The sequence below is a fragment of the Odocoileus virginianus genome, chromosome 4 (genome assembly GCF_023699985.2).
Source record: "Odocoileus virginianus isolate 20LAN1187 ecotype Illinois chromosome 4, Ovbor_1.2, whole genome shotgun sequence".
NCBI classification, from domain to species: Eukaryota; Metazoa; Chordata; class Mammalia; order Artiodactyla; family Cervidae; genus Odocoileus; species Odocoileus virginianus.
In genome coordinates, this window is record NC_069677.1 from 23,285,963 (window position 1) to 23,305,733 (window position 19,771).

Sequence of the window (19,771 nt, forward strand, 5' to 3'; positions counted from 1 at the left end):
GGTACTTGACAGAGGCTCATACGAATGGATTTCAGGTAGGAATGATCCACAACTAACGATAAAAAAAACCTAAGTAATGCACGGAACCCTATATACGAGTATCTGCCCTCTGCCACCAAATAGACACAAAAAATGAATAAAGCGGAAGCAAGAAGGATGGGAGAAAAAGGTGGGTATCTCCTCTCTCCATCCCCCACCTTCCACGACGGTTTCCCTGGAAAATTAGAAAAGGGAGTCAGGTGTGGAGGGTGACATCACTAACTCCCGCGGCGACCACCACAGAAGCTACCCACCGTGCTCACTTTCCCGCCTCAAAGAGACTGGGAGATGGGGTTAGCGCGGCGCGAGGGGTGGGGCTTACGTCACATCCGGCCCGGGACGCGCCACAGCTGGAAAGCGAAGGCCTAACGTCGAGGGGCGGAGCCAAGAAAGCGCGCCCTCTGGAAGGGGGTGGGGCCGGGTTAAAGAGCGCCGCGTCACGTCCGGGAGACTTAGAGCCCAAGCGGAGGCGGCGCGGAGCGTTTCGGCTCTCAACGCATCGGGAACCGGTGTGTAGTGCGAGGCTGCGGCGGAGCCTCTACACTGAAGGCGCGAGAGGTTGGCAGCTTCGATTGAAGCACATCGAGCGGTGACAGCAGTGGAAGTCATGAGCGACAGCGGCGAGCAGAACTACGGCGAGCGGGTAGGTATCGTTGGTGCAGGGGGCGGCTGTGTGGTCCCAGCTTCTTGCATCTCTTTCCAGGCCCATCGGCCTCGGGCCGGGAGACTGGGGCGATTTTGGCTCCGAAGTCTGAGACCGGGAGGGGTGCGAGTCAGGTTAAGAAACCCTGGTAGTATTGTCCTTATCCGTGAAGGAGGCCGCCGGCGGTTTTAGGTTGCCCGGTACTCGAAACGGCGGTTTTTTCCGTTATCGGGAGGGAAAGATTAAAAATGGCCGCTGCGTCCCCTCGGTGGTGGGGGAGGGGAGCGGTATCTCGTTTCGCCGTTGCTCTCCTGCGAAGCCTCGCCGCAGCCATCTTGGGCTGGCGGGCTGGGCGCACTGCCAGAGGCACAAAATGGCGGAGGCGCCGCGCAACGATTTCCAGGCCGCGGTCGGGGAACGTGGGGTGCAAAGAACAGTGTTCTTCAGGGTTTTTGCCCAGCATTTAGGGTAAGACAGGATCATATTTTGGACCCCGAAAAGATGGGAATCTAAGGTGTTTTTGGCTTCTTGAGAGATGGCAAACTAGTCTGACGTAAGTTCTGGGCCCGTTAGAGGGGATTGCGCGCGAGCTTTGTGTTCGGCCTAAATGGCGTGATTTTCTTGGATGCTAAAATCGCTCTTAAACCGCAAATAGTTATCGGTAACCAAGTAGACCACGAGGTCGCTGAGGTTTTCTTGCCGATCGAGTAGATCTTTTTTCCACGGAATAGTGAAGGAGAAATTGGCGGGGAACAATTTTTGGCGCCGTTGTTTCCTTTGTTTTGAGCCATACCTATTTTGTGAACCACGAATTGTGTTTGTGCATTTTTTAAAGTTTCCACCACAAAATGTGGAGTTTGGTGAGGACTGGATAAACTGTAGAAATAATGTTCCCGGGCTTAGAAAAAGCATAATATAAAGCTTGGTTGCGGGTCCATGAGTACTAAGCCGCAGAAATGTCAGTCTTGCTAGAATCTTTTGATCACTGTAAATCTATTCGAATATTTTCGCAAACTTACGAAACAAATTCTAGGTGATTTCATTAGGGCGTTTTTTGAAAGGAGAAATGTTAGCTGTTGAAATCTTAATTTATTGTGTAACTTTGCGGCCAAATCTGATTAATTTGGTTTGAACCAATCAGTCCTCGCCTTTACCTATCCAGCTGAATGTTGGCTTTTTTATCCTAAAGACGGTTAATTTCCAGTCAGCAGTGTGTGTGTGATTATCGTTTTAAGCTCTTTGGTGAGAAAGCTTGGATCTAGCTCACAAGTTGTTAAAACTGTGGGTCCCACTAATCAAGCGTTTGAATTGGTGGGTTTTTTTTTTTTTTTTCTGTTAGTAGAATATACATCCTAGTTACCTCACAATCTCGTTACATAGGGTTATTCAACAAACTCTTACGGAGGAAGAGAAAATAATAAAGGTACATGTAACAGATGATGTTCTTAAGCGCTTGGCTTGAAAGAGATCTCTGAACTTCGACGATGTGGAGTACTTCCACATTAATTTCTTTGGCGTTTTGTCTGTAGATTGCTGTCCAGTTGGTTTATTGGATCCTGAAGTGGTTTGACTAGACTTAAAAAACACTTTGGGACTCCCAAGGAATGCTTGGCAAAACCATAAAGCTCAATGAAATAGTTTAAATGCAATTCTACAAAAGCATTAGGTACAGTCAGGTCTGATTGGCTAAAAACTTCCTTTTGGAAGTGCCTGAAAACAACGGGAAAACTGTTGCGTTCAGGGTAATGATCTTGCACTTAGCTGCTATGAATAGCGTATCAAGAGCCTGAAAAATTACTTTCATGCCACTCTTAAGCTTTCTGCCATGCGGGAGACCCGGTTCGATCCCTGGGTTGGAAAGATCCCTTAAAGAAGGGAATGGCAACCCACCATGGACAGAGGAGTCTGGCAGGCTACAGTCCATTGGATTGCAGAGAGTCGGACACGATTTAGCAACTCACATAACACTTAAGTTTTCAGACATTACAAATTATTGGTGTAAATCACTAACACCTAATCTAATCAGCCAGTGATAATGTAATAAAATCTTATTAGCTGAGGTCACTCATCACCACCACCACCACCTCGTGGCCCTGCCGTCACTTAAGAAATGTTTTTTTTTTTCCTCCTTTTAGTCCTAACCAGACCGGAGTAGAGGAAGGGGGAGCAATAAATCACCTTCAGTTTGGTTGTTTTTAACGTGTTTACTTACTGGGTGAATATTGCTTTGTGGCTCTTGGTGTTCCTTTATTTTAAATGTGCGGTTAGGGTGCATTCCTGAATTTTTGTTGAATACTTTCGGTTACTGCAGACTGTATCTTTCATCGGTATCGGGATTTTTCATGTCTTGGTTAGTAGATTTAAATTTAAATGTTTCTGGTTAGAGCTGACTTCCCTGATCTGGCCAAACCCACGTTAAAGTAAGATATTGCTCGTTCAAATTCAAGTTTTTTCCAGTAATTCCCCAAAATTTCTCATGTTTTTTCGCAGAGAAGTTGGCTAGCACCTTTGGAAAGAAGAGGTGGTCTTAGATCTGTTATGTCAAGATTTGGGAGAATAACTTGATAGGGTCCTGTAGCCAAGTGTAGGGCTGTATGGTAATGGGGAGGGAGGTGATAAATCCTATGGCCTAATTGTGTTCACAGTTTAGGGTGTGGTGAAGTTTGGCCTTGGCACTGGTTTGATGCTCTACCCTCCTAACTGTAACTTCTTTTTATTGTACAATTGGGTCTTGACCTAGAGAAACCAGAAATTAAGGAAGCAGTATTGTATGGACCAAGTCTTTTTAATTTGTCTTGCTGTCAAGATTATGATACATACATCTAGTAGAGTATTGCTTATTTTTGCAAAAGTAATGGGTTTACAATGTAGGTATATTACCTTTAGTCTTCTTTGTAGAGATGAGTAGCATCTGTATACCATCCCATCAAACTCCCTTTCATACTCTGCAGTTTCTCTTCTGCTTAATCTTAGGTTGTCTCTTTGAATTTTTAGTAATTTTCAAAACTGAAACATCTCAATCTTTTTCTTTCCAAAGGGTTGTAGCCATTGCACCAAGTTCCTTAAATAGAGGATTCATGTTGGGTGGGAGGAGATAGTTTTGTTTCAGTTTGAGTCTTGTAAGGCAACAAGTCTCTTGAAACCAAGTTGAATATTTTTGGTGGTTTTAATTAAGAATGATTTGATATTGTGGATATGGTCCGGAATTAGAAGGTGGCACTTTCAAACTGAAAATACAAGTGGTTGCAAGGTAAGTACTGGTTTTGTCGAGATTGAGCAGGAAATCAGATGATGAGAGATAATGTTAAATGGGATTTGCTTTGTACAGCCTTTTCCATTCTTTATCTCCAATAAAATCCCAAACCTAAATGATAAATATTAATATCATAGTTTTTTTACATTTCACCCAAGAGGACAGGGCTACAGCTGTGCATATCTTTTGAGCCTTAGCATGTGTGTTATATTTGTTTTTTTTTTTTTTAACACATAATTGTTTTATTTCCTCATAAAATACAGTGATGAGGTGGTGGTTGAAGTTGGGGAATTTTGAGTGTTTTGCTTTTTTGAGGGGTTTGGGTCACACAGAACAGAATTAGGTATTGTCATTTAGTCTTTAAGTGGGGGAGGAATTCTTCATTACAGAAAATTAGTTTTCAAATTCTCAAAAATCTTTGCTTTGAATTGGGTTTTGGAAGTTATATTCTGATTTTTATCAATATGATTGCTGAATATGACAGCATGGATGAAGACTTTTTTGCAGTCATTTTTGTGTTTGGTTAATAGACTTAAAAGTAGTAATAAATTCAGAGTCTACTGTTTTTGCAAGGGATCTTTTAAACATGGGGTTAGAGCTGATTTAAGTTTGTCATGATAGTTTTTTCAGAACATATTCTCAATCTTTGAGGATTTTTCTGTCCAAACTTCTGGAGAGTTTAACTGCAGAAAAGTCCTTAATGTTGCTATGAGCATTGATCTTTATAGCAGAATCAATGAGTTTTCCTTTGCCAGTCCCAGTTTTTAAAATACTACCTAGTCAACCTAATGAGTTTGTACTTATTAATGTGTAAATTCCAGTTATAACCGCTAGAGTGATTTTAACAAAAATTGTGTTGGTGGTGAGACAAATTTCTGCTTGTTTCTAAGTAGAACCTCTTAATATGTGTTTAACATTAGCCCAGTAGTTAGTCTCCTGGTTTTATTAAGTGGCCACCTCAACTTAGCTGAGTTTGAAGAAATCTAATACTTACATTATATAGCAGCTTATTTTGTTCTTCATATATAAAGAAAATTGGGAAGGGGGTAGTGAAATAACAGTAGGAAGGCATTCATATTGAATAATTGTCATATCTAGAGCTTTGGCCTCTATTCAGCATTTTCTGAACCTAAGCCCTGTATATATATTTAAAGTTTAGGAGGCCTTAAAGGAAACCTGCTTGGGCATTCTGATTCCACGATTACAATTGTGCTGCCAGTAAACATTTCCCATTACATTTTAGTGATGGATATTAAGAGAAAACAATTACTGTGATTCCCTTAATTAAAAAGGTTTTTAATTTTTTTTCCTGGATTAGATAAGCAATAATTGACTTTGAAAAACTAGACTGAAGGTATGCTTATCCTCTTAGAAAAGACGACATAACACTTCCTTCGTAGCCATGCATGGTTGTCTTTGTGATCAGATAGGTATAAAGGACTTTTTTTTTTTTTCCTTATCCTAAGGAAAGTTTTATTTTCAGGAAAAAACTAGGAGAGGAAATTGATAGTGGAGGATCATAAAGTGTGAAGTACAAGAAAACGAGGATGTTTTAGGAGAGCAATATTTTGTTTAGGATGTTCAATAGACCAACTTACTGATCTTTTAAGTGATATTGAGTCTTTTTAATAATTTCAGGAGGTGAGCTGCAGTTTTATCCACAACATTGCCACCTTTTAAAGTAGGGTTGCTTCTTCGGACTGCAGACGATTTTAATAATCACTGGGGGGCTGGATTTACCAAATATTCTTTGAAAACACCACAGTTGAATTGAGTTTGCTCTGCTTCCTTCACAGCTCCTTGCATACAGTAGTTGGTTGACTTGATATGGTCTTTTTATGCTTTAGTTTTAAGTTAGTAAGTTGGGCCATTCATATTATAAAATCTCACTAGGACAACTTTTTCTAGGGGTGGGTTAAACATTAGTCCACATTTTCAAATTCCCTGACATTGTTTTTCTACAGGCTACTTTTTCAGTTAAAAAGTGTGACATTAAATACATATTTGGCCTTAGTCACAATTTGTAGACCTCTTCAACCCTGAGCCTTGTCATCATTGTGCAAATGAATTGTCCGTGCTTTTCCTTTCTTGCACTTTTGTATTAATGTGTCATTTTTTGACTAGAGATGTGCTTTTGACACTTAACATACTTTCTATTGATGAATACAATAAGAAGTGTGAAATGTAATTATAGTTCTTAATGTTAGATGAACAGTAAATGTTCAGTTGCGCACTTCACATTTCAGCTTAAGCATGATAAATCTACATGGAGTAGACAAATGAGATTAACTATATTTTAGAACCAGCAGGAAACTAGTTTCAGATTTTTGAGCTGCATATTTTAGTTTTTCTAAAAAATCCAAAGCAAAAGGGATTTTTTTTTTTTCTAGTTTCAGTTTTGGCACTGGCTTTTATCCTGGAGTTTTAAAATATTCTTCATCCTGTTCTTTTTCTATTAAGGTTAATGTTGAAGAAGGAAAATGCGGAAGTCGTCATTTGACAAGTTTTATAAATGAGTATTTGAAGCTCAGGAATAAGTGAAGCTGAAATTTGAAAAAATAAAAGAAAGAATGCATGCTAATTATCAGACCAGAAGTCCCACTTGTAGAATATTGAGCAATTTGTGTGAAGTGGGGAAGATGAAAGAAGTCAGAATTTGAAACGGAAGAATGAAGAAAAGAAATAAAAATGAAGTTAAGATAAGAAGTAATCTGGAATCAGAAAGCACTACGCTAAGTAATTACTAGTCTGTTTATGTGTCCCTGTATATTTTGCTAAACATGCATGCATTATTTGTTTAATAGAAGAAATATATACAGGGTAAAGAAGTGCCTTCCAGGGGAAACGTTTAAATTAGGTAATTTTAATTTTAACTTCTTAGTCAACTGACTGAAATGCAACTTTAAAAAAAATAACCCTTTGTAGTCAAATAGGAGGCAGGAATGAGCTCTCCAATTTGGGTAACAGCCGGCTTCATGTTGTCTCCTGGAATTTTCGTCTCTGACATTGCTGGTCCTGGGGCGTGAGTACTTCCAGAATTGAAGTAGGCGGTCTGTGCCACCCTCTCTGGACTCAATGTACTGACCCCCTATCCTTCAGTACAGATCAGTATAAGTAGAATGTTGTAAGTCTGTCAGTTTTCCTAAAGAATGTTGCCAGGATGGTTATAGAACCGAACCCCCAAAATCCATTGGACAGGATAGTTCCTTTTGGCATTTATGAAAAAATTAAATTTTTTTTAGATGGCAATAGTGGAAAACTATGACCACTTAGGCCCTAACTTTAAGATGCATGTGTGCTAAACTCACAAGATGAGTCTTAATTCTGTTTAATGCTTATTCCAGCTGAATGACTGGTGTTAATGCTAAAAAGTTGTAGGGGCTTCCCTTAGAATGAGATAGGTCGCATAAGTGAACAGGATACCTAACTCAACAGTGGCAGTAACAGTAAGTGTCTTATTCCCTTTTCTCATTTTCTGCTATTAACAACTTAACTGTTAAAATGGTGTGAGAGATAACAGATCATAAAGTAACTTTGTTTCTGGTTCTCTACTCTTAACCACTTACTGTAAAAATAGACCCAAAAGTTCTGTCATTTCCCTTTCTGTATGCTTGTTTTAACTGAATAGAAGAGTCAAATGATTGGTGCAGTGTTGTTACTTTCAGTTGGATGGGGAAAGTTCATGTGTCAAAATAATACCCAGTAGTAGGCAACCAAGAGATAGCTTCTCCCCTATCGGGAAAACCAAGGCTATCACTTCTCCCTGAAATTAAGATAGGCTAAACTTTGAGAGTTTTTGAACCTTAAAACTCTTGGGGCAGTGTCTTAAATGACTTTTTAGACAGATTCATTTTCTGATACTTCAGGGCTGATTTGTGTGAAATTTGTGCTTTTTCAATTCTGTATCTTGCAAGCAGAAGATTACACCCATCTTCTATCATTTGCCCTGATAATTATTTTGTAGAACTTGCCACATATAAACTAATAACATTAAATTGGTAGTGTTAGTTTTGCATTCTGAATTACTTACAGATTAGACTGAGGCAAGTGATGTGAATGGATGTTGTATTTTTATTCAAGCTCATTGATTCTTTTATTAGGAGACCTGAAAAGTCCTTGGGGTCTGAAAGAGAAAGGATCTGTTAGTCATGTAAGGAGAAGAAGCAGTTTGGAGTTTGATTATATGGCAAAAGCTGGAAAGATGTAAAGCAAAAGTAAACATTGATGGTAGTGGACCATCTTATCCATTCAGGTTTTTACCCCTCTTTGGCCAAAGCATCTTTGAGTCTGAGAGTGCCTCTCTCCACCTCCTGCCTGGGTAGTAGGGGGAAACTGACTTCTTGCCCTGGGGCAAGTGTAAGGTACATGCCCTCAGGATGGCTGATAAATGACAGGGTGGGGAGGTGGGGTCAGAGAAGGTTACAGAAAACAAGGTTTCAGGAAAATGACTGTTGAAAAAACCAGATAAGTAAGAAGCATAAAACTTGAAATTAAGTCAGTGAGACTTAAATAAGCATCACACATATGTATGGTGTTTTTAAGAAATGCAGATGCCCAACTCCAGACCTACTAAAATAAGTTCTAGTTGGGGATCTATTTTTAAATGTTCTGTAGGTTTACTACATATCTGTGAGAGCCTTCGTTGAAAATCTACTTTATTGCATCTAGTTTTTAAAATATGTGAGAAACCTAGCAATTGGATGGTTATTCCTACTTCTTTCATCTCTTTCAAAAAGTTTTATTAAGATTGTCATCCTCAGAATAGGGAGATGCAGGTATTTTGTTGGAAGGCTGAGTTTATTTTTCCCCCGATGTGTTCTCTACTGATTGTATATTAGTACATGACTAAGATTCAGTTTGTAAGAACTTGATTCCATGTGTGGTTTTCAGGGAATTTTTGGTTGTGTCATTCATACTGACTTTACATTTATGATCCTTTTTCTTGAGGTATTGGTGTTGAGAGTAGTGCTTCTTTTGGTAGGGTTTTAATTGTGTTAGCATTGAAGAGTTTTGTGAGCCCTGAAAGTGGTCTTTGAATTTTCTTTGTGTTTAGGGGCTTTTCTAGTTGGTTTTACAGATTTAAACATGGACCAAGGTTTAAAGTTAACTTTATGGTTTTAGATTTGGCCTTCTAAACAGTCTAAATATCCTTGCATATATTTCCAAACCAGCTAATAGCCAACATAACTGCAAAAGGGTTTATTTAACTTTAAGACTATCTCTGATATGAAAGGTAGGAGGTAGAGACAGTGTTTCTGTGTTAGCCTAACAAGTGTCAGTACAAAAGAAGACCTAGTGTCCTAGTGGTTTCTCCTATTCATGGTCTGAGAAATGATTGTTCATAAAATACATCTGCATATAGCCAATTAGTTTTAGAGGTTGAGTGAAAAGTCTTATAATTTCACAAATACTGTTACTTGTGACCCCTGATCTGCTAGAAACCTCATTAAAGTTTATTCTGAGGCTATAAGGACTTTCTTTTCCTTCTTGGTGAACAGATTGGTAATGCACCTCAGCTTAGAATAAGGCTTTTCTGTTTTACTGAAGCAAGAGGCTTAAAAGAGGATCTTGACTTTCTAGTCTTTTTTTAAGATCCCTAGACAGACTGATTTCTGTTAACTATAGTTAATTTATTGGTAATCTTTTAACTCTTATTGTGAGGCACCCATATTCTCTCCCTGCTAGAGCAGATTGTTTTGTTTCCACTAAAGGTCATAATCTTTCCATGAAGTCATCTTTCTAGCATTGGATAAACAAAGGTGTTAGAGACCCTCTTTTTACCTGATCTTCTACATTAGCTTTTGCATGTTGATTGATTGCAGAAACTGCATCCCCAATTTGAGAACCTCTTTATCCAAGGAGAGGAGAATTGTACTTTTAAATGTCCAGAATATTTGCCAGAGAAAGTCAAGGGATGGTTAGTTGGGGTCCTCAAAGCCGTAGTGGCTCTTGATGATAAAAGTAACTATTTTCACCAATAATTAGGGGTGTCATCTTTTACTTTGACTCTCTTTAACTCATGGCAGGAGGGAGAGTAGCCATGTTTCTTGCCACTTCACACCATGTTTCATGTGACTTTGAAATTTAGAGTCATTTTGGGTATAGATACTGGAATTTATTTTGCCCACTGACTTACTCTTATCTTGTTCTAAACTTTAAGCCTTGTTTCTTCTGTGTTGCATGTAAGTTTTGTCCTTAAGCATCATAGGAAAGATCTTCCAAATTTTCTGGACTGTGATTTAGATGAATTTCCTACCTTTATCCTTTTAAGAATGGCTGGAGTGTTTTATTCTGAAGGTCTGCCACACAGGGAGGTCTCTTGATAAACTTTTGTGCCACTTCAACACTGATTGTTACCCCTACAGCGACTTAGCCATTTTTATTCTGTGTTGGGCAGGAAGATTCATGAGATTAATGCCTTTAAATTTGATGAAGATGGATAACCTGAAATGTTGTCTTGTTTGATGATACCTTGGTTAGCTGTCAGACTGAGTTAATTGTTGTCTTTTCCACTATTTCTATTTTGGTGTCTTGGTGGAACATCCTTTAGCTTTTTTCTCTAATTATATGTCTTTGGTTCACCAAACTAGTTATCCTGTTTACCCATTTCTTTGCTAGTTCCTTTTAGAGATTTTGTTTTTGTACAACCTACCTACCAGCTAGTCACAGTTATGATAGGGGAAAGCTTAAGTATAAAGTATGTATCTAGACTTTGTTTTTTACATACAGTTCTGAACTTCTCTTCCTGAACCTAGATTAGGAGCCTGTGATCTAAACTGTTTCAGTTTCAATATGTCCTTTTTGTATGTAACTTTTCTAACTGCTTATTCCCAGTTTCCCATCCACTGGCCCTGGCTCATCTACACTTAGCTAAGGAAAATCTCTGGTGCCCTCTTAATTCTTAGTTCTGCAGTTCATTCACTGCCTTTCTGCTGTAGCTTCATCTGGTTGCTTTGAGATCCTTAAGGGCTCCCCACAAAGTTGGATGGACAGGGTCTACAGATCTAGTCTCCTTCAAGCTGGTCCTTGCTCTCTAGGTTTCTGTCTTCCTCTGTGACTTGAAACAGTACTGTCCTTGTCTTTTTTTCTCCACTCAGCAATAAATAAAAGTTGAAAATAAAGTAAATTTTACAAATTTCAAAGGGTTTTTTTTTTAATTGATGGCAGTTTGACTGAAATAATAGGTATGAGGTATAGGTGTCATAGTTAATAAGGTTCTTTCTCACCCTAGTCTTTACGGAGTAACATTCCCAAAACAATCCTTGGGCAGTTCCCTTAACTGCTTGGCTTTGGCACCCATTTCTGAAGAGAGTGGGGTCAGTTAACTCTTAACCCTGCTCCCCAAGAAAGGTGGAAGTTCAAGTTAATTGGCTTATGTCAATTGGAGCAACGTAACTATTATACCAGGTATATTCAGTTCCTGCCCTTACCTATGTTTTCTTATCTTGGAAGGGGATTGCTTTCCCTCACCATTTATCTCACCACAGCTTATTTGTTTTTAAAGTTGCCCAGAAAGTATACAAATTAAACTTTTGACATCTACGTGTAGGAATCCCGTTCTGCTTCCAGAAGTGGAAGTGCTCATGGATCTGGGAAATCTGCAAGGCATACCCCTGCAAGGTCTCGCTCCAAGGAAGATTCCAGGCGTTCCAGATCAAAGTCCAGGTCCAGATCTGAATCTAGGTAAGAAAGACTGTCTTGGGATTTTCTTGTTACTCTTAGCTTTCAAACTGGTGTGTGCTTTTGTAAACTAGGAAGATAGAGAGGGTTAGATCATTTGTTGGCTTATTTAATATTGGTATTAGAAATGAACTTAATTGTTAAGTTCTGGGAGATAGAAGACTAAGTGGCTAAGAGCCTGGGCTTTTGGTGTTAGGGTTCATATCTTACCTCTGTTTTTTTTCTGGCTTGGGCAGATTACTTAACCTTTTCAATCTTAACTTCCTTATCTATAAAAGATGAATTATCAATAGTACCAGTTCTTCAGAATTGTTGTGAGGATTCACTGAGTTTACATGAACTGCTTATTAGTATGGCAAAAAAAAAAAGAGTGCAGAGCATTGGCTTTTAGTAACTGCAATTCTTGATAGTAGTCTAATATGACAGATGTACTATAAAACAAAAAACCTTAACACAGCACCTTTTTTTTTTTTTTTTTTTTTTTTAATGTTCAAGTGTAGGCTATATATATATATCCTGGTTTGCCCAGGTCAGCCCCAGCTTAATGCCTATTGTCAGGCATAATTAACAGTGCCCCTTTTCTCTCTTACACTATTCTTCCTGGTTTAAATGACAGTTCATATGATCACTGTAGTTAAGAGCAACTGGTTGATTTTAAAACACTGCTGGAGAATACTGCTTGTAATGGTGATGTTATCATAAGTGAATAATGGACATAATGCAAGAAGATTAAAGGATGGTATTGTGAAGGGTAAAGGTGGGCACAAATCAGGCTAGTATGAAATGTTGCATGTTTTATGATTTTTAATAGATACTGTGTTGTTTAATCTCTTAATTATTTAAGAGATGATGGAAGGGAGCTTTAGTTAGTGATGGTTTTGGAACTCTTCCTAGCACAGAAATGACAATATGCAAAAGAAAAGTATTGATCCCCCTATATACCTGGATTGTGTGTTTTACCTTTTGAAGCTTTACCTTTTAGAATAAAGTGTTGAAAGACTTAAAAGCCATATCCTATTGTCAGCTATTTAGTCATAACCTTGAAGCCTTTGTCTTTCAGGTCTAGATCCAGAAGAAGTTCTCGGAGGCATTATACAAGGTCACGATCTCGGTCCCGGTCCCATAGACGATCTCGTAGCAGATCTTACAGCAGAGATTATCGAAGACGGCATAGCCACAGTCATTCTCCCATGTCTACTCGCCGGCGTCATGTTGGGAATCGGGTAAGATGAAAACAATTGTTTCTGAAGCAGTGAACATTGTAGGAAGCCACTTTATAATTAATGTATAATATATTCCCCTCTGTTTTTAGTGTTTTCTTCTGTAATAATTTTAAACTGATACTTCTGATGGTGGAGCTTTAGCATGATTTCTCTCTAGATCCTTTTCGGCGTTTGGAGGTGTTTTTTTTTCCATTTTAAAAGATAGCTCCCATATATGGTCTACATTTGAGCTGTTGATCATATTTAAGATATTGTCACATTAACAGCACATCAAATAAAAATTCTCTGCATTACGGTTAATATAGTTAGATCATGTATCTATGTTCCACACTATTGTTAGTTTTCTGGGTTTAATATGCTTTAAAATATGCTCTAATTTTCCCATTTAATTTTAAGCAAGTTTCTTCCAGTTTTAAAGCTTTGCTTGTCTTCCATGAGAAGTTATGAATGAGATGGCATTTAGTGTGTTCCTGTTGTGGTTTTTATTGAATAATATACAAGTAGGTCTATAGGGAGTGTATGTTTTTGAAAGTGGGGTGGAATTTGACTGTAGTAAACGTATGTGCGAAATAGTGAAACCTTTACGCAAACTCATGGCAACTGGGATGTCAGCAACATTTAGTTCACTATTTATCTTCATTATAATAATTGAAGCTGCTTAATATCTGATTGTTAAGTTTGGTACACATCTGTGGTTTCACTTGTATGTATATTTGAACACTTAACGATTTTTCTGTAGAAATCAAGCTGAACATACCTTCTGTATCTCTTTGGCAGGTTAGAGCCTTCTATTGTGTGAGTGGTATATGTTAGTTAATTCACCATTTTGAAGTTTAGACACAGTTCTCTGTGAATACATGCTTGTGGTGCTGACGTAACATTACTTTTAAAATTCTGTTCTATTTCATTGTTATCTTTTCATATTAGTGACAGTTTGGGGGGGGGTTGATATGTGATGCTTTTTTTTTAATTTTTATTTTTTATGTGATGCTTTTTAAAAGTTTTTTTTTTTTTTTTTTAATCCATTTTTCTATTTCTAGGCAAATCCTGATCCCAACTGTTGTCTTGGAGTATTTGGATTGAGCTTGTACACTACAGAAAGAGATCTAAGAGAAGTGTTTTCTAAGTATGGTCCAATTGCTGATGTATCTATTGTATATGACCAGCAATCTAGACGTTCAAGAGGATTTGCCTTTGTATACTTTGAAAATGTAGATGATGCCAAGGAAGTAAGTAAAAGTCTTGTACCTTTGTTTAAAAAAAAAAAAAATGTATATACACACGCTTTCACTTTTACACACACACAGAGTCTTATTTTTAACTATTCTTCCTTGGATGACTTTTGCTTTTAGTAAGTTGATCGGTCGTGTCAGACTCTTTGCAACCCCATGGACTATGCAGTCCATGGAATTTTCCAGACCAGAATATTGAAGTGAGTAGCTGTTCCCTTCTCCAGGGGACCCAGGAATCGAACTGGGGTCTCCTGCATTGCAGATGGATTCTTGACCAGCTGGGGAGCTACCAGGGAAGCCCTTTTAGTATCTGTGTAGCTTGATCTAAAGGAAATGCCTTCTGGGAATATATAAGTAAAGTCCATAATTGGAACTTTAAATTTCAAAGATTTGTAGCATAACAGAAAAGTGACAGTTTGGTTCTAAATTCCAACTCAGTCTCTTCCACCATTTTATTTGAAGTAAATTCAAACACAGCTGTTTCCCGATGTGTGCCTAGATACAGATTTTCTAAAATAGAAGAATATTAATACTCCAGTTTGGGATGTTTAATGAGTGTTTACATCAGATTACTTTAAAATGAAAGAAAACATGGAAAAGTGATAAAGCTATGACTCAGGAGAAAGGAACTGGTTTTGAATGTTTACTGGCAAGTGATTTTATGTTTTGGATGTTGAGGTAAAACATAGGAAGTAACTTTTTTTGGCCTTGAGGCTTATGGGATCTTAGTTTCCCAACCAGGGATTGAACCTGGGCCACGGGAGTGAAAGCACCAAGTCCTAAAACATTGGACCACCAGGGACCTCCCTAAAAATTTTTTTTTTTTTACAGAAACTAAAGTAAAAATTCGATGTGTGACTCCTGGCCCATTGAAGAAATTTGAACTTAAGATACATGGGGCTGATAGTTAAAGTCATCTCCAAGGACAGTATAAGGAGGGGAGAATCTTGAGAAACTAGTGGCAAGTCATCTGAGGTTAATACTGAGATTAATAATTTTGAGCTCTAAATAAAATTAAATGAATAGAGTAGGCCCATCTACTAAAGGAAGAATTAAAAGCTGAATGCAAGTGGTTATAATTTAAGAGATTTAAGGAATGCTTTAAGATGTCATTCAACTTCATTTTGGTAATAATTGATGTGAAAAATGTAAATAATATTTGTCCAAGCTTACTTATGGGATCGGCTTCTTGGTTTCTCTACTTTCTGTGTGTGTGTGTGCTACAGAACCATATTTCCCTTTTTGAAAGATTTTGTATCTAAATCAGTAATGCCAGAAACTGCCTTGAGGCTTAAAACAGTCAAACTAGAAAATGGCATAATTGGAATTAGTCATCTAAATTCTATTTAGAGAGAGAGGTGCTTCTTTAAATTGTGAATAAACTGCTATGTCTTTCGGATGGGGTATTTTTTTTTTTCTTAAAGTACAGTATTTTCATTTTAATGTTTTAGATGAAGGAACTATGCGTAATTCAAGCTTTCATCCCAGTTCTTTGCTTCCATAGCAGGGGTCCTCAAATTTGTGTAAAGGATTAGACACAAAATGGCTTTGGGAGCCGAAAGAGCTCAATGACAGCTTTTCAACACTGCCATTGTAATGTAAAAGCCATATAAAATGCAAATTAGTAAGTGGGATTTTGTTTCAGTAAAACATGGTCACTTAATTTTGAATTTCATTTCTGATGAAATAATACTTTGACCCCCAACACCTGTTTAAATTCTTAGCTCATGGGTCATAGTTTGCCAACTGTGTACTATTTTATAGACCTACAGGTACTCTCAAATCTATAGTTGATACATATTTCATGGCTTAAGTCGGCTCTCATGGGTGGCTTTTTTTTTTTTTTAATGAACTTTTCTAGGTTAGCTTTTGTAAGTAAAGATTTGATAGGCAGAAAAACCTATTAATAAACTGTCAGATGTAATTCCCTGGCTAACTGGAACATCTAGTTGGGTTTTATTTATAGATAATAGTTAATTTGGGGCTTTGTTCATGATGTATATAACAACTCACATATCTTTTGAAGGCAAAAGAGCGTGCCAATGGAATGGAGCTTGATGGACGTAGGATCAGAGTTGACTTCTCCATAACGAAAAGACCACATACCCCAACACCAGGAATTTACATGGGGAGACCTACCTAGTAAGTTTGTTTTCAAGGTTGTTAAAATATTGACAGTTCACTTTAGGGCACTGGGAGGCTTTTGACATTTCCAACTGACTGAAACTTAAATTCAGTATAAATAAATTCAGTAGAAACATTCGGTTGGTATCATAAATTCTGATGTCATGTAATAGATCACATCCTGCTTTAAGAAATGCCATATATTTGACATTGCTGGGTAATTAAATGATTCTCTCCAGACCAGTTTTCCCACACTGGGAACTATTAAGTATTAATGTAGGTAAAACCAAGTTTGTATAAATCTTATTCACAGTGGCAGCTCACGCCGTCGAGATTACTATGACAGAGGATATGATCGAGGCTATGATGATCGGGACTATTACAGTAGATCCTACAGGTATGTTAACCAAAATACAAAGTTTTGAGTTGTTGAAAGACAAATCAGCTCTTCTGGTTCAGTTGCAACATAAAGCAGCACAGTTTTAGCCTTTGATAAAGGTATTTACCTTTACTATTAAATTGGAAATCACCAGAGTTTAAACTGGACTCTCTTTTGGCTGCAGCTCAAGGCATGCATGCTAAGATGCTTCAGTTGTTTCCAACTCTGTGCAACCCTATGGACTGTAGCCTGCCAGGCTCCTCTGTTCTTGAGATTCTCCAGGCAAGAATACTGAAATAGGTTGCCATGCTCTCCTCTGGGGGGCAACTCACAGCATGTGGATCTTAAATTCCCCAATTAGGGACCAAACCTGTGCCCCCTACAATGGAGTCTTAAACTACTAGACCACCAGGGAAGTCTCTGGATTTTATGGTTATACTTTTTTTTTTGTTTTTTTTTTTTTTTGTATGTGTATTTTTTATAAGCACCAAGTTGTCAACCAATGGGACAATAAAATTATAGACCATACTTCAGTCCCCTCCCCCATGAACTGATTTTAAATATTGCTTTATAAAGCAATTTTTTGGTAGCTGAGGAATTGTGCTGAAGGACAAGGAAAATTGATTCTTGGAAAAATCTAAAGAAGTAACTATAAGTTTGCTATAACAATGGTAAGAGGTTTATTATTAATACTAACAATATTGATACATTTTTCAGGGGTTGATAGGGAAATGCTCATGATACTAGGAATACTTTGGGAAGTAAAAATGAAGTAAAGTTCTCTATTTAAGCAATAGCAGGTAATTTAGATCTTGCGTTGTTTGTCAAAATGTAAACTGTGTAGTAAATATACTGACCATAACAGTTAATCCATGATACCCTATTTTGGTGTGGTGGTGAGTGGTCTTTTTTGCACACTATTCTGTAATTTTTAGAAGTTGACAGTCCTGACATTTAGCACTGACAAACTTTCTTAAGTGGCATTTTTGTACTGACATGTAAGGGATTGATTTGTGGAGGCTGCAAAGATTAGTCTTAAGAGTGCTTACTCTATGATGCTCATTTTAACCACCAGGGAGAGCTCTGTCAGTTTGTAAAGGGGTGGCAAAAGCAACTCTTCATTGCTTAAAGGAAACTAGTTTTCACTTATGTTTTAATTTTATTGCATGAATTGTGCATTTTGAAAACTTAAAATGTTTGTTTTCTGCCTTCACAGAGGTGGAGGTGGAGGAGGAGGAGGTTGGAGAGCTGCTCAAGACAGGGATCAGATATACAGGTATGGCCAGGAAAAGATTTAAATCTGTACAATAGTAGAATGGCTCACATAAAGACATTTGTTATTCATATTTTGATAAATTATAAATGGCATTCACAAAATTTTATAACAAGTTTATAAAAATACTGTAACTGAAGTCAAATGACAATGTACATGGCTTAATTTATGTTTAACATGAGAGATGATGGCATAAACTAAGAATCCATAATATTTTAATCTTATTTATCCCTAATGGTTTCATTAGCTTTTTATAAATATTTCAGAATTAGCAAATAATTACTCAAGTTTATCTTAACAAAAAACTAAATCACTGAAGCACTATGGATGAAATTTTGGGTATTCATTCATAGGGTGTGGTTAAAATTAGTGGTAATGATTTTTTTCTTCTCTAACCCAGTTTAAATTTGTTAGGTGTAATGTTAACTAGCAGATGATCAGTGGGTCAGATAGAGCAAGGAATATTCAACCTCTTTGATAGAGGAGTTTTTTTGGTACTGATAATGTGCTTCATTCTCAGGACTAAAACAGACCTCACTGTTATTGGTCAGCTGAGAGTCTTTTAGTTTTGGAAACTGATAAAGGAATCAGTCACTTTAATATGTGATCTATGGAGTCTTAACATGGTCTTGATACTTGTTTACAGAAGACGGTCACCTTCTCCCTACTATAGTCGTGGAGGATACAGATCACGTTCCAGATCTCGATCATACTCACCTCGTAAGTTTTTATTTTTATATAATTTTGATATAATAGTGTGGCTTGCTATGACTTATGGAAACCACAGCAGATAATGGGTTGATTCAGTTAGTATTTCCTCAATTTTTCTGTAGGGTTCAAGGAAGTATGTGAAAGCAACCCTTGGATCTTAGTCTTGTAGCTAATTAAAATAGTGCATGTGTATTCTCTCACCATTTGTAGCTTTTCTTTTTAGGAATTAAAATTTTTTTAAAGTTTAGAAACATTTTTGAGTGATTTAAAAACCTTAACTTTCAGATTGAGTTAGATAAAACTCCCAGCTATTTCTGTTTAACATTGGTTCTGCACTATGTGAAGGTTTTCACAACAGAATCGGGTACATAGGAATTTCCTGGTGACAGAAACGTTTAAAATTCCCAACATTAAATGTATGCACTTGAGTATTGAAGTGTATTTGTTTTTTTCCTAGGTCGCTATTAAAGCATGAAGTTGAAGACTTTCTGAAACCTGCCCTAGAGTTGGGATATTGTTTGTGGACAATATTTTTTATTGTCTCCTGTTTAAAAAGTGAACAGTGCCTAGTGAAGTTAGGTGACTTTTACACCTTTTATGATGACTACTTTTGGTGGAGTTGAAATGCTGTTTTCATTCTGCATTTGTGTAGTTCGGTGCTTTGTTCAAAGTTAAGTGTTTTCAGAAAAGTATGTTTTGCATGTATTTTTTTACAGTCTAAAATTTTGACTGCTGAGAAGTTTCTATTGTACAGAACTTCATTTAAATGGTTTTTCTACTGAATCCAGGGTATTCTGAAGATCGAAGCCTGTGTGTAAAATGCTACCAAATGGCAAAAAGCAACAATAAAGTTTGGTTTTTACTTTTCTTTCTAACATATCAATGCTTAGCAGAACTGTTCAGATTAGATTGTCAGTAGTAAATTAAAGACAAAAATGCCCGTTTTCCTCCAATCCATGAAACATACCATACTTAATATACCTGCAATTAAGTGATAAAAATTACGCTCTGTAACTCTATACTGCTAGTGTTAAAAACTAAAGATCTTTCAATACAGCAAATGCTTACTGCTTATATAATGTGAATTTGTCAGCCTTTATGTAATCTGTATTATATATAGCAGGGAATAAGATGAGTTACACAATGTATGCCTTAAAAAGGCTATTTCTTAAAGCTGTTACAAGGGGATGGTATTTCAGTTATCAGCAGTGACA

At 37.3% G+C, this 19,771-nt stretch overlaps 1 protein-coding gene across 1 annotated transcript; it reads left to right on the top strand.

Annotated features, from left to right (window-relative positions):
• The first annotated feature begins 444 nt into the window (after nucleotides 1–444).
• On the top strand, nucleotides 445–19,436 carry TRA2B (transformer 2 beta homolog). Its single transcript, XM_070466273.1, has 8 exons — nucleotides 445–682; nucleotides 11,485–11,618; nucleotides 12,676–12,838; nucleotides 13,879–14,067; nucleotides 16,097–16,212; nucleotides 16,508–17,849; nucleotides 18,493–18,566; nucleotides 19,015–19,436. The coding sequence occupies exons 1-6, from the start codon at nucleotides 647–649 to the stop codon at nucleotides 16,617–16,619; spliced, it is 750 nt and encodes a 249-aa protein (XP_070322374.1). The 5' UTR covers nucleotides 445–646; the 3' UTR covers nucleotides 16,620–17,849; nucleotides 18,493–18,566; nucleotides 19,015–19,436.
• Nucleotides 19,437–19,771: the final 335 nt, after the last annotated feature.